Here is a 12,865-nt window from a genome sequence, read left to right as displayed (position 1 = left end):
AGACACAGTGAGAGAGGGAACACAAGCAGAGGGAGTAGGGTAGGAAGAAGCAGGCTTCCCGTGGAGCAGGGAGCCCAATGCCCGGCTTGATCCCAGGACCCTGGGATCATGACCTGACCGAAGGCAGATGCTTAACAACTGAGCTACCCAGGCTCCACCGCTCTGTTATCTTTTATCTGTATCAATACACTCCCCCATACACTGTAATTTGATTTTTACCTTTTTCAGAATCTTTTTTCAAAATGCTTTTAATTAATTAATTAATTATTATTATTATTATTTTTTTTAAAGAGGGAGAGGGAGTGGAGGAATCTCAAGGAGGCTCTACACTTTGGGGCTTGATCCCACAGCCCTGAGATCATGACCTGAGCCAAAATCGAGAGTCAGACGCTCAGTGGACTGAGCCACCCAAGTGTCCCTACCTCCTATTATCTTTGAGTCCTTAGCATTGTATAGGGTTCCTGGAACATAATAGGCCATAGTACATGTTGAATAAAGGGATAATCAGTCATTCTGAGAAATGTCAACATAATGCGGTTCCAATGGAGTTTCAATCTTAGGTTCAAGTCTCTGCTTCTTTAGCTACTTAGAGCAAGTTTGTTTAAACTCTTTGAGCCTCAACTTGTACTAAGTCTTCATTCCCTAATATAGTAGGTGCTCAAATGGCCGCTGCTGTTTTACTGTATTTGCATCGTGGAAGACAGTTTAACAGTCGTGCGGTATCCTTACGGTCATGATGGGGAATTTTGGACTATGTGCTATAATTAATTCAGAAGCGGTGAAACTTAACATTTTTTATAAGGTTTTCACTAGGGACATGCTCCATGGCTCGATTTCTTTGTTCTGAGCATTTCAGTATTTTAGTAACAGCTCAGATGTGGATGTTGGTGGCATGCTGACCCTTGCTTACAAGGAGAATTTCTTTGGCTAATTAGGATCCTGGAGGTTCTTGACTGATTGGTAGACAAGGTGATATTTTTAAAGGAATTGATGTAAATTATTCAGCTGGGATCAAAAAGCTCAATGATATGAATTCAGAATTGGAAGTGGGAGAGGAAGGAGAAAGAAGGTAATGGTTCCGAATCAGTATGTGAGGAGAGTAGGGATTTGGGTTAAACCAGACTCAGGAGAAGCAACATGTGGTATAACTGCCAACAAAGCCTTTGTGATACTCGACTGCCTCAGAGGGAGAAGCGTATCTAGAACACGGGAAGGAATGAATCTGTTCCATCCTGGCTGGTCATGCCCCCTGAGAAGTACTATAGCCCGTTCTGGACACCACTTCTGAGAGGCATAGTGATAGGAGAGAGGCCAGATAAGACTGAAGACAGACTGTTTCAAAGAAGAACGTGTGTGGAAAAAAACATAGCCTGGAGAAAGCAAGCCGGCGGGGTGGGGGTGGGAGGCGTAGGAGAGGTCTTCGGACACTGAAGGAGGCTTGTTTAGGCTTCTGAGCAGCCACAAAGCCCAGAACTAGAACCAAAGTGTGGAAGTTACAAAGAAGCACATTTCTAGTTACAACCAGGGGAAACACTTTTCACAATCAGGATGATGGAGCCCCTCTTCATCATTGGAGGGGTTGAGGGAGTACTTGGATGAACAGGAATGTGTCGCTAATACAGTGTAGCTGTTGAATTAATGGAGATTCTGTAAAGAAAGTTCTTCACTTTATTTTGTTTACAGTGTACATTCCTAAATCGAATGTTTGATACCACACTTGAAAGATTTAAAAGTAAAATCTTCTTCAGAGAAGTAAGTTGCATAAAGAAAAAATTCTGCAGTTATCATGACACATTCCGTTTGTCTTCCCTACAAAGTTATTGCTTCTCTCCTATTTTCGTAAATACTCACCAAGTGAAGTTTTCCAGAGTTTGGTTAGACTCCACTGGGCCTTTTCCCTTATTGCAGCGGGGTTGCTGTTGTTCGGGCACATTCAGGCAAACATTGTGCCGGAAAGACAGAATTGTGACAGTGTATCCTCAGTTGTAGTAAAGTTAGATGTTCCACAGGGCTGGTAATTTGGTGGCACACCTTTGAAGGGTTTACAGGATGTCTGAAGTGCTATAGCATACTGTGTGTGGACCTCCGGACAGCAGTGATTCTGCGGGGAAAGAACCGAGGAAAATGGGAAATAAACTAAGAGATCAGAAGATGATTCTAGAAAGATGTACCTGCTTCCTGTTTCCCTCAACACTGCTTTCCTCAGATGTGGAGACAAACTGCCCTGCCCCGAGGAACTCCTTCCCTTAGAACCACTTTCATTAGCGCTTCTTTCTTCTACCTCTTCGTCCTTCTCAGCGGAACCTGGCTTCCCTAATATGTTTCCCTTTGCGTTTAATTTCAGGATTAGAACTAGTGTAAATTGTGTGTGAGGCATTGCAAAATAAAGCATACACACACAGAATGTCATTGGTGAGCCAAATCTCTAAGCCCATGATTAGCAGGTTAAAAGTGTTAAATGACTGTACAGTATTGGCTTTACGTGTGTGTGTATGTGTTTTTGTTTGCCGCAAATACTTGGGCCCACCGTGAGGACATGCATTGACAATTGAAAGTATGAGGGAAAATGGGGAGAAAGAAGGAAATAGGGAACTTTACATGTAAATAAAAATAGAAGTATTTTTTTATAATAATTTTTTGGGTGGCCCAGTCAGTTAAGCATCGACTTAATTTCGGCTTAAGTCATGATTTCAAGGTCAAGATGGAACCCCACATTGGGCTCTGTACTCAGTGGGGAGTCTGCTTAAGATTTTTTCTATCCCTCTTCCCCAGCTTCCACTCATGTGTGCGCTCTTGCTCTCTCCCCAAATAAATAAATAAATAAATAAATCTGTGAAAAATATTATTTTTTGTTACCTGTATTTGATCTCCTGCCTTTGGAGATTGTGAAGGGCTAATGCCTTTGGCTGTCCATAAGGAGAAGAGCTCCAATTTCATTTGAAGTGTTCCCTCATTGAAATAGCTTGCAGCATTCAGGAGGACTTCTTATTTCAATTATTATCTGAATTTAAAATTGTTAAATGTATGTTGTACTTCTTTCTATTTTATATATGTATATAACATAATGAAAATAGTTTTTATTTTATTTTGAAAATTTTTTATTTTTTTAGATTATTTATTTATTTGATAGAGATCACAAGTAGGCAGAGAGGCAGGCAGAGAGAGAAGAAGGGAAGCAGGCTCCCTGCTGAGCAGAGAGCCTGATGTGGGGCTCGATCCCAGTACCTGGGATCATGACCCAAGCTGAAGGCAGAGGCTTTAACCCACTGAGTCACCCAGGCGCCCCTAAAAGAGTTTTTAAAGCATATAGAATATTGATGTTGCTTAAGCGGTTTATTTTTTTAAGATTTTATTTAGTTATTAGAGAGAGAGTGAGAGCGTGCACACATAAGAGCAGGGATGAGGTCCAAGGGAGAAGGAGAGAAGGAGAAGCAGACTCCTCGCTGAGCATGGAACCCGATGCGGGTCTCTGTCCCAGGACCCTGAGATCATGAGCTGAGCCAAAGGCAGATGCTAAACTGTCTGAGCCCCCCACGCACTCGTGTTGAAGCAGTTTAAAAATGAGGTACTTTTAGGCGTAACGAAAATTATTCTCAAAATTGTTTATCATGTGTATAGGATGCCAGGTGAGGGATGTGACCATAGCCATGTGCTATTTTGTTTTCTGTGCCTGGTGTTCATACTGTGTGCATGAACCTATGAAGGAATTTGGGTTTGCTTTAGAGCTAATGTAGTTGTATACATCTGTCAAACTGTTATTTCAATTATTGTTTCACTTTTAAAAATTTTCAGCATGTTGGAACAGGATTCCAGGAGAAAAAATCCTAGTGTGAACCCTGCAAATCAAAGGAGGCATCTTCTAGAATTTTCTGCTAAAGAGGTGGAAGACACATCAGATGGTATCATCCAGAAAAGTAACTACAGGTTAGAAGACAGCATGTCTCTGTTAAAATGATTTAATGAAACTGCCATGGGGAATCATATAGTGTAACTTTACATCTAAATCATTTATGCATAGTTTAATTTGTAGAACAAACAAGTTATTGAGGCCCTTAGTAAATTTTACTGTTAAGGTCAGTTTTAAGAATAAATTTGCTTTTTGAAACCTTTCCCAATTTTGGAATTCTTACGGAGGTGTGACCTTAAAAATCTCCGTTTGTGTGTACTAAGATACCTATGGAAGTAAATACAATATATATACATTGTATTATACATAATGTTTTTAATACAGTTTTTAAAAATCTGCCATATGGTTACACTTATGGTGCATGTGATAGTATCTTCTTGTGAGGACAGTGATCTGGTGGAGTGATACGGGTGAGCCTGTGTGCGGTCAGTCATCTGATCAGATCGTTTATACTTACTGTGATTTTTGTCGGATCTTCCTCTTGATACAGTTTATCATTCTGGTAAATTTCTCTATAGCTTGTCAATAGTAACAGACTTAAAATTTTTTTAAAAGACAAGGTCTGTATTATGTCAACTAGAAGCAGGCTACAATGGACATTTTCAGAGCTGTATACTTTTTGATAAACATTTCCTTGTGTTATTTGGAATTTTTATTAGAACCGAGTGGAGTGAAGTCCTTGACTAACAAAGCAAAGGAAGGTCACAGTGTGGTAACGATTGCACAGTATAATGCTTGAGAATCATTAAAGATTTGTTTACTTGTAACTCAGTAAAGTTCTACAGGCCAAGGGCCATAGTGGAATCTTTTTTTTTTAAAACTTACTGTGACAGGGACGCCTGGGTGGCTCAGTTGGTTAAGCAGCTGCCTTCGGCTCAGGTCATGATCCCAGCGTCCTGGGATCAAGTCCCACATCGGGCTCCTTGCTCCGCAGGGAGCCTGCTTCTCCCTCTGACTCTTCCTTCCACTCTGTCTGCCTGTGCTCGCTCTCACTCACTCTCTCTCTGACAAATAAATAAATAAAATCTTAAAAAAAAAAAAAAAACTTACTGTGACAGCCATATCACTGAATGAAATTACTACTGTAGTCCTATGGGCTTGTCTCCTTTTAGGCTTCCTGGAATAAAATGCTAGTATTCATTATCTTAGGAATCTGCAGTGTGTCAAGTGTTAAGCGTGGCGGAGGCTCCAGAGAATTAAATGGCAGTGAGTGTAACTGACGCGGTGTGCGGGGTGATGGATGCCATAACGATGGGAAATATTAGATAACATTTCTTGCTTCTTTTTTAACATGCCCAAATTAGCCATACTTCTGAAATACTGATCTTAGTGCTCACTTAACGGTGTCTTTGAATATTGCTAGAGTTTAATAGTATCTCATTTTATTGCGTAATTTGTCCAAGTTTGCCCTACATGTTCTGCATGTAGTTCTGAGTTGTGTTTTCCACATGCGAACCATCAGAACTTACGTTTTAAACTTGATAGCCTTTGGATTTACGAGCATTGAGACATGCCACGTGCCTTTTAGGTACCTATTGCTGGTTGGTTGTTAAACAAGTAGAACTAGTTATTGATTATGTACTTGAAATTACAGTTCAGGTAACCTTTACAGGAATACTACTTACTTTGAGCTAACCTCAGTAAATAGCGGCCTTCACCTGTTTGCGTGTAGTGGAGTAAAGTAAAATGGGAAGCATAGTGCTCTGGTCATCCTAGTTCAGCCTAGATGTTTGAATGACCTTCAGGCTGTAATTTCTCAGCTTTCAAAGTAGTATATGAAAGACAAGCCATTCGCTGTTCCCCACCCCAGAGTCTGGGTTACTGGTATTAGTAAAAAAAAAAAAAAAAAAAAAAAAAATGGAAAAGATTATGGATTCTTGACTGCATAAAAATGTCTTGAAATATCTAAGATTATTATTGAGGAGCTTGGGGATGCAAGTAGGTATCAGTCCATCAACTCGATATTCTTGATTTTATCATTATAAATACTAAATAAAAGATACCCAAGAATGTTTGTGCAACATTTGAAAGCAGCAGATACAAATGTGTTTTGAACTGCATTTTAATTGGTTTATTTATATGCAGCCATGACACTATATATTTTTTAATATATTTTATTTTATTTTATTTTTCAGTGTTCCAAGATTAGTTGTTTACGCACCATACCCAGTGCTCCATGCAATACGTGCCCTCCTTAATACCCACCACTAGGCTCCCCCATTCCCGCACCCCATCCTCCAAAACCCTCAGTTTGTTTCTCAGAGTCCACAGTCTCTCATGTTTCGTTTCCCCCTCCAGTTTCCCTCAATTCACTTTTCCTTTCCTTCTCCTAATGTCCTCCATGTTATTCCTTATGCTCCACAAGTAAGTGAAACCATATGATAATTGACTCTCTCTGCTTGACTTATTTCACTCAGCATAATCTCCTCCAGTCCTGTCCATGTTGCTACAAAAGTTGGGTATTCATCCTTTCTGATGGAGGCATCATACTCCATAATGTATATGGACCACATCTTCATTATCCATTGGTCTGCTAAAGGGCATCTTGGCTTTTTCCACAGTTTGGTGATTGTGGCCATTGCTGCTGTGAACACTGGGGTACAGATGGCCCTTCTTTTCACTACATCTGTATCTTTGGGCTAAATACCCAGTAGATGACACTGTATTTTTCAATGCAGCTTACTTATATTATGTGTCATTTTTTAGGAGAATTATGAGAACTGGTTCAAATTAAAAAGGAGTAGATTGTAATCCCATAGTTTATAACATTGCATTCTCTTAGCATATAGTATAGTAATTAATTGCATCTATGTTTTCAGTTTTAGAAATGTGTGGTTTATAATAAGATGAGCACTTAATTTGTCCAACCAAACTGGGACACTTTTAAGAATGAAAGGGAGTGCTAAGTAATAATTACATCAGGACCTCAGGTGTAAATTCGAGACTGTCTTGGATAAATGGGAAGGGATGGTCACCCTACATAGAAGGCATCAGCCAGAATAGAATCCCTGGAATAGGGATTAACTCTTCCTAGCTCTGTCCTTTACTTAAGGATTTATTTGCTGAAATGGTGTCTATCGATGTGGAATAGCTTGCAAGCAGCCTAGAACCCAACCACATCAGGATTAGTGTGGACATGATTGTCTCCAGATTGCATGTTGGCTTAGAGTCTCCCTTTTCTTTTCCCTTCAGCTCCACCCAGTTCTTTTACTGGTATTTCTTCTATCAGATTTTTATTTTTTTCCCAAAGAATATCTTGGCTGATCAAACAAAGCATGTTAGCACAGATGTGCAGAAGTCATTACACTAGGGTTTATCACATGGAAATAAAATTATAGATCAAAAATATATCTTCAAAAGTAATTTTAGACTTGTCTGAATGATAGGAGCATTTGTATTTTTTGAAAGTACGAAGACCTGATTTTTTAAACTAAGGCACATGTGACAGGTCTTTGTTCTTTTTTTAAGTGTAGCAAACAGCCTCCCCTACTAGGCACATTCATCCAGTACAAGGGAGAGGTTTTTCCTTCTCCCTCAATGCTTAATTTTAGGGCAGTGTGTGTGTGCATTTACTATGTGTGCACCATCATTTCTGTGTTATTCCAAACAGTTTAACTCTCAGAGGCAGAGGAGAGGACTGGAGAATGTTCTGGTGCAACTTGAAGGGAAGAATGATGTGTGTATCCTCAGCTGTTGCTTTTTTTCCGTGGTGTGTGGCATACAGAGAAGTCTATAACTTTTCTCTTGAAGTTAGTTTTCTAGTCGGCCAAAATTATTTTTGTCACGGAGGCCAGTTATTTCAGTGTTGCCAAATTCAGGGGAAACTTCTGTCTTCGTCTTAATCTTTCCTCCGCATCTGGCCGTGTGGATCCCTCCTTTCTTGAAACATTCTCCCTTTCGTTGCTACATTTTTCAGTTTCCATCTTTTTCACCGGCCTCAGTCTCAGTCATCTTTCTGGGCTCCTCCTTCATCCAAATCTCATCGTCCGGAATTGTGGACTTTTAGTTTTATTCCTGCTTCTGTGACTCATCCGTAATCTAGTGCACAGTCCCAGTCTCTATGTCCTGACAACTCCTGAATTTATATTTCTCCGTCTCCAGACTGCTTGTCCCAGTAGTTTCCTTGATGTCTTTCTTTTTTTTTTCAATTTCTTTCTTTATTTATTTAGTTTTTCTCTTTTTTTGACCATTTCAAACTTAACACACACGTGGCGGAACTCTCAGTGCCTCTCTGCATTCATCTTCCAGCCGCTTCTCCACAGCAGTCTTCCTCGTTCTGTCGCTTGGCCAGAGACCCTGATTCCTCCCTTTCAACAAGCGCCACTGATACGCTTCCCCAAAAGTATCTTGCGCTGGTTCACCGCTCTCCGTCTGCACTGCCAGCACCTTAGTCCCACTAGCTTCAGCTCTTGCCTGGCTTCCAGCTCTCTCCTCACTGGTCTCCGAGCTTCCCCTGTGGCCTCCATTGAATCCATTTTTGGTACAATGGCAGGGGCAAGGATACACTGAAGTACATCACTTCCCTCCTTAAGTAATACCTTATAATCTGGTCTCCCCCGCCCCTTTTTTAAAAGATTTTATTTCTTCATTTGAGAGAGAGAGAGGCCAAGAGGATGAGTAGGCAGAGGGCCAGAGGGAGTGGGAGAGGGCAAGCAGACCTCCCTGCTGAGCAGGGAGCTGACACGGAGCTCCTTCCCTGGACCCTGAGGTCATGACCTGAGCCGAAGTCAGATGCTTAACTGACCAAGCCACCCAGGCACCCCCTGGTCTCTGTCTTTCTAACCTTGTTGTCTTGTGTTTCCCTCACTTGCTCACAACTCTTCAGCGGGTGAGAGGTCTTCTTTAAGTTCCTGAAGGCCCCCTTCTCCTGACCTGTGTCTGTCTAGATCATTCTCTCCCCAGCTGCTGTGGTACTGGCTGCTTCCCATCCTTTAGGCCATCTCAGACCATTTCCTCCAAAGGAGAGGCTGGCATTGGTTTTCTATTTCTAGTTAGATTCTTTCTTAATTTAGATTTATTTTATGTATTTGTTCTCTTCTATTTGGTGCATCTCCGCCGTTAAGGTCTCTGAGGATAGGGACTCATTTTGCTTGCTCCCTGTTGGACTCCTAGTGCAGGGCCTGGCACGTAGTTGGTATTCAGTAAATACCGGTTCAGTGAATTAATGAAACGTGTGAATCTAGCCATGTTTGATTTTGTGTTTACATTTTTTCTTTTTGGGTGTTAGTTAAATATCTAATCTTCTAAATCTAGAGCATTGAATATAAAGAAATTCAAGACAGATCTAAGATTTGTTAGTGAGAAAGGTTACAATAGCAGCAGAAGAGAAGAAACAGTGCTGATGCCCCCAGTCAGCTTCTGACTTTCAGCCTGGATTTTGCTCCCTCCATCACATCACGGATAATGAATTCAGTGTGACGGTTAGGAAAGTATATTTTTCAAAGCTAATGGAGTCCCTGACTGGTTAATGTTACTTTGGTGTTTTATTAGTGACTTGGATTCTTCCCTGATTCTAAAATTTATATTCAGCTTTTCAGCACTCACTTCTTTCCCACCAAGTGTTTTATGCTCTTCCTTCCCCCACTACACACATTTTTAAGGAGACTTGAGTTTTGTTATCACAGAATGGTGAATGACCACAAAACTTTAGTCTGTTCACCCAGTACTAGCTTTCCTGTCAGTCAGCGGGTCCTTCCCCCACGTCCCTTCCTGTGTCACCTCTAGCACTGTGTCACCTCATAGCAGCACTATGTATGCCTCAAGTTCACGGAAGCCTTGGACCTTGTGTTATCGTCGTTTCCTTAGTTGTTGGCACATAGTCATTGCTCAATAAATGGTGTCTGGATAAATGTGAGTTACCATGGCAATCTGCAGAACATTGGGGAAAGTGACATTTGTGCCACATGGTCTACACTTCCCTCCTTTTCTGTTGCATTTGCTTCCATCTTGCACTATATCCTATTTACTATATTTTTATTTCCATGAAAAGTTAATACTAGTAATGACTTTCTTATAGAAAACTACTTAGGAATTTAAGACACAAGGTTTTGTGCATATGTTTTTCAGATACGATCATTCTGTTTCAAATGACAAGGCCCTCATGGTCCTAAGTGAAGAACCACTGCTCTATATCCCTCCGCCTCCTTGTCAGCCCCTGATTAACACCACAGAATCTCTCAGGTGAGTATTGTAGATCGTCACACAAATATCTGAGTGGGTTCCCGGGCTTAGCTTTGGAACATAGAAAACTGTTCAGATTAGTTAAGTGACTGGGAGAAGCTCTGATTGTGTGTTGGACGATCATAGGCTTCTCAGTTGTTGTCCAGTTTCCCCAGCAACCTGATAAAGATGGCGATGGACTATGCCGCGTGGTAGTGTTTGGTTGCTACTTAAATATGCCTTATTTGAAAACTACAGAATGATATACTTATAGGATGTTAGACTTGAGAAGCGGTAACATTCATAGGAGAAGGGGCCTTTTTCATCAACTTAGGAAGACAACAATTTGAAGAGGATGATTCTGGAGATATTTTCCCGTTAGGGCTCACCTTACCATTCCTTATCTCCTTCACCCTTGAATATTTTCCTTTGATTTTGGATTCTTTTCTTGAACTTCAAAAATTGCTTCCATTTTTTTAAGTCATAATCAGCTCTAGTTAAGTAAACATTGTCTAACATCTTCACAGCTGCTGTAAAAAGTAAGCACAATAAATGGAACCTACATTTGAACTAGTCCTTTTTTATTTGCCGTGTTGGGAGTTTTGGTTGCAGTTTTGCTTTATAGTGCATTGAAATTTCTTTCTTTCTTTTTTTTTCCATGAGCAATTGAGTTCATTCTTTTCCTTCTCCCAAAAATAGTACGATTTTCAAAGGCTTTAATGCATCCATTTCCTGGTAGGATCCTACAGTTTACTAAATGCTCTTTAGTGTCTCCACGGTTGTGCGTATGTAGCCCAAGAGCTACAGGAAGTACTCTTCTGTGAAAAAACCTTTGCATTCAGTTTTTATATTTGGAATGTATTTAGTTATGGGATTTTTAAAAGACCTGCACTCATGATAGAGGAGTCTACAATATAAAAATGCATGTCGTATTAAAATAACTTAACATTAGTATCTTAGCTTTTTCAAATCAGAAAGGAATATCGAGTCATTAGACACTAGAGATGCTATTTGGACCTTAGAGAATGTGATTAAATGAATTTTTTTAATAAAGATTTTTATTTATTTGATAGAGATCACAAGTAGGCAGAGAGGCAGGCAGAGAGAGAGGAGGAAGCAGGCTCCCCAGTGAGCAGAGAGCCTGATGTGGGACTCAATCCCAGGACCCTGGGATCATGACCTGAGCAGAAGGCAGAGGCTTTAACCCACTGAGCCATCCAGGTGCCCCTGATTAAATTAATTTTTAACCAAAGGTGAGAAATTTATTTCTATGAAGTATGCTTAATTAACTAAGCTGTTTTATAGGTTAAATCATGAACTTCGAGGATGGGTTCACAGACATGAAGTGGAAAGGACCAAGTCAAGAAGAATGACGAATAATCAACAGAAAACCCGTATTCTTCAGGTTTGTTTCTGCTTGTCTTTGAACAGTGGTTGGCATACGGGTTGGCCTTCTTCCTTCAGATGGGTTGTTTTCTTCCCTGAAAAACTGGAAAACTTGAACTTCAGTCACTTCCCACTGGCTCCTGCTGCTTCGGATGCAGCCATCACTGCCCCTGAAGCCCTGGTCCCAGGGTTAGAGCACTAATAGCTGTTGCCCAGGTCTCGTGCTCCTTCCTGCTCTCTCCCTCAAATTTACTTTCAAGCCAGGGATTCCAGTGCATGGACATCTGTGTCAAATGCTTTTGGCACAAATGGTATGATAAATGGTACTGTTTGTCTCCTCTGTTCTTAGAGCTTTTCAGAAAGAAGGTTTTAAAACATAGGATAGCTTGGAAATGGAGGCACATCTTCCTGGAGAGCATTTTTGAACTTAGATGTGTGGGTCTGGCTGCGGGTTAGTGGCAGCTCTTATTTAAAACTTATTTAGCTGGGCCTCCTTTTGGGGGGGGTATTAGGATTTTATTTTACTTATTTTATTTATTTATTTATTATTTTTTAAAGATTTTATTTATTTATTTGACAGACAGAGATCACAAGTAGGTAGAGAAGCAGGCAGAGAGGAGGAAGCAGGCTCCCTGCTGAGCAGAGAGCCTGATGTGGGGCTCGATCCCAGGCCCCTGGGACCATGACCTGAGCCGAAGGCTGAAGCTTTAACCCACTGAGCCACCCAGCTGCCCCTAGGATTTTATTTTATTTTATTTTTTTATTTTTTATTTATTTTTTATTTATTTATTTATTTATTTAAAAGATTTTATTTATTTATTTGACAGAGAGAAATCACAAGTAGTCGGAGAGGCAGGCAGAGATAGAGAAGCAGGCTCCCTGCTGAGCCGAGAGCCCGATGTGGGACTCGATCCCAGGACCCTGACTGAGATCATGACCTGAGCCGAAGGCAGCGGCTTAACCCACTGAGCCACCCAGGCGCCTAGGATTTTATTTTTAAGTAATCTTTGCACCCAACATGGGGCTTGAGCTTCGAACTCTGAGATCAGGAGTCACATGCTCTACCTACTGAGACAGCCAGGTGCTGCAGATGAGCTTCCATTTTCATGTTTACCACAAAGCACCATTTGTAGTCATTCCATCATTTGTAAGCTACTCATTATTACTTCTGAAGCACTTAGACTAGCAACTGGCACATCCTAAGCTCCCAACAAACATTACCTATGATAGAGAGAGGCAAGATGGCGGAGGAGTAGCAGATTGAAATGATATCAGATCCTAGGAGTTCAGCTAGATAGTTATCAAACCATTCCAAACATCTCAAACTCATCAGGAGATAAAAGAGAAGAAGAGTAGCAATTTTAGGAACAGAAAATCAACCACTTTCTGAAAGGTAGGACCTGTAGAGAAGTG

The 12,865-nt window shown here is 40.7% G+C and overlaps 1 protein-coding gene across 1 annotated transcript in view; it reads left to right on the top strand.

Moving 5' to 3' along the window:
• Nucleotides 1–12,865, top strand: part of ATF6 (activating transcription factor 6) — a 206,392-nt gene that overhangs the window by 70,358 nt on the left and 123,169 nt on the right. The window contains exons 11-13 of the mRNA XM_059146835.1: nucleotides 3,793–3,924; nucleotides 9,974–10,087; nucleotides 11,372–11,471. Of these exons, the coding sequence (XP_059002818.1) occupies nucleotides 3,793–3,924; nucleotides 9,974–10,087; nucleotides 11,372–11,471 (346 nt within the window). The remainder of the gene's footprint in view (nucleotides 1–3,792; nucleotides 3,925–9,973; nucleotides 10,088–11,371; nucleotides 11,472–12,865) is intronic.

This window comes from Mustela lutreola, chromosome 14 (assembly GCF_030435805.1).
Source record: "Mustela lutreola isolate mMusLut2 chromosome 14, mMusLut2.pri, whole genome shotgun sequence".
Taxonomy (NCBI): Eukaryota; Metazoa; Chordata; class Mammalia; order Carnivora; family Mustelidae; genus Mustela; species Mustela lutreola.
This window is presented reverse-complemented; position numbering and strand designations above follow the sequence as displayed.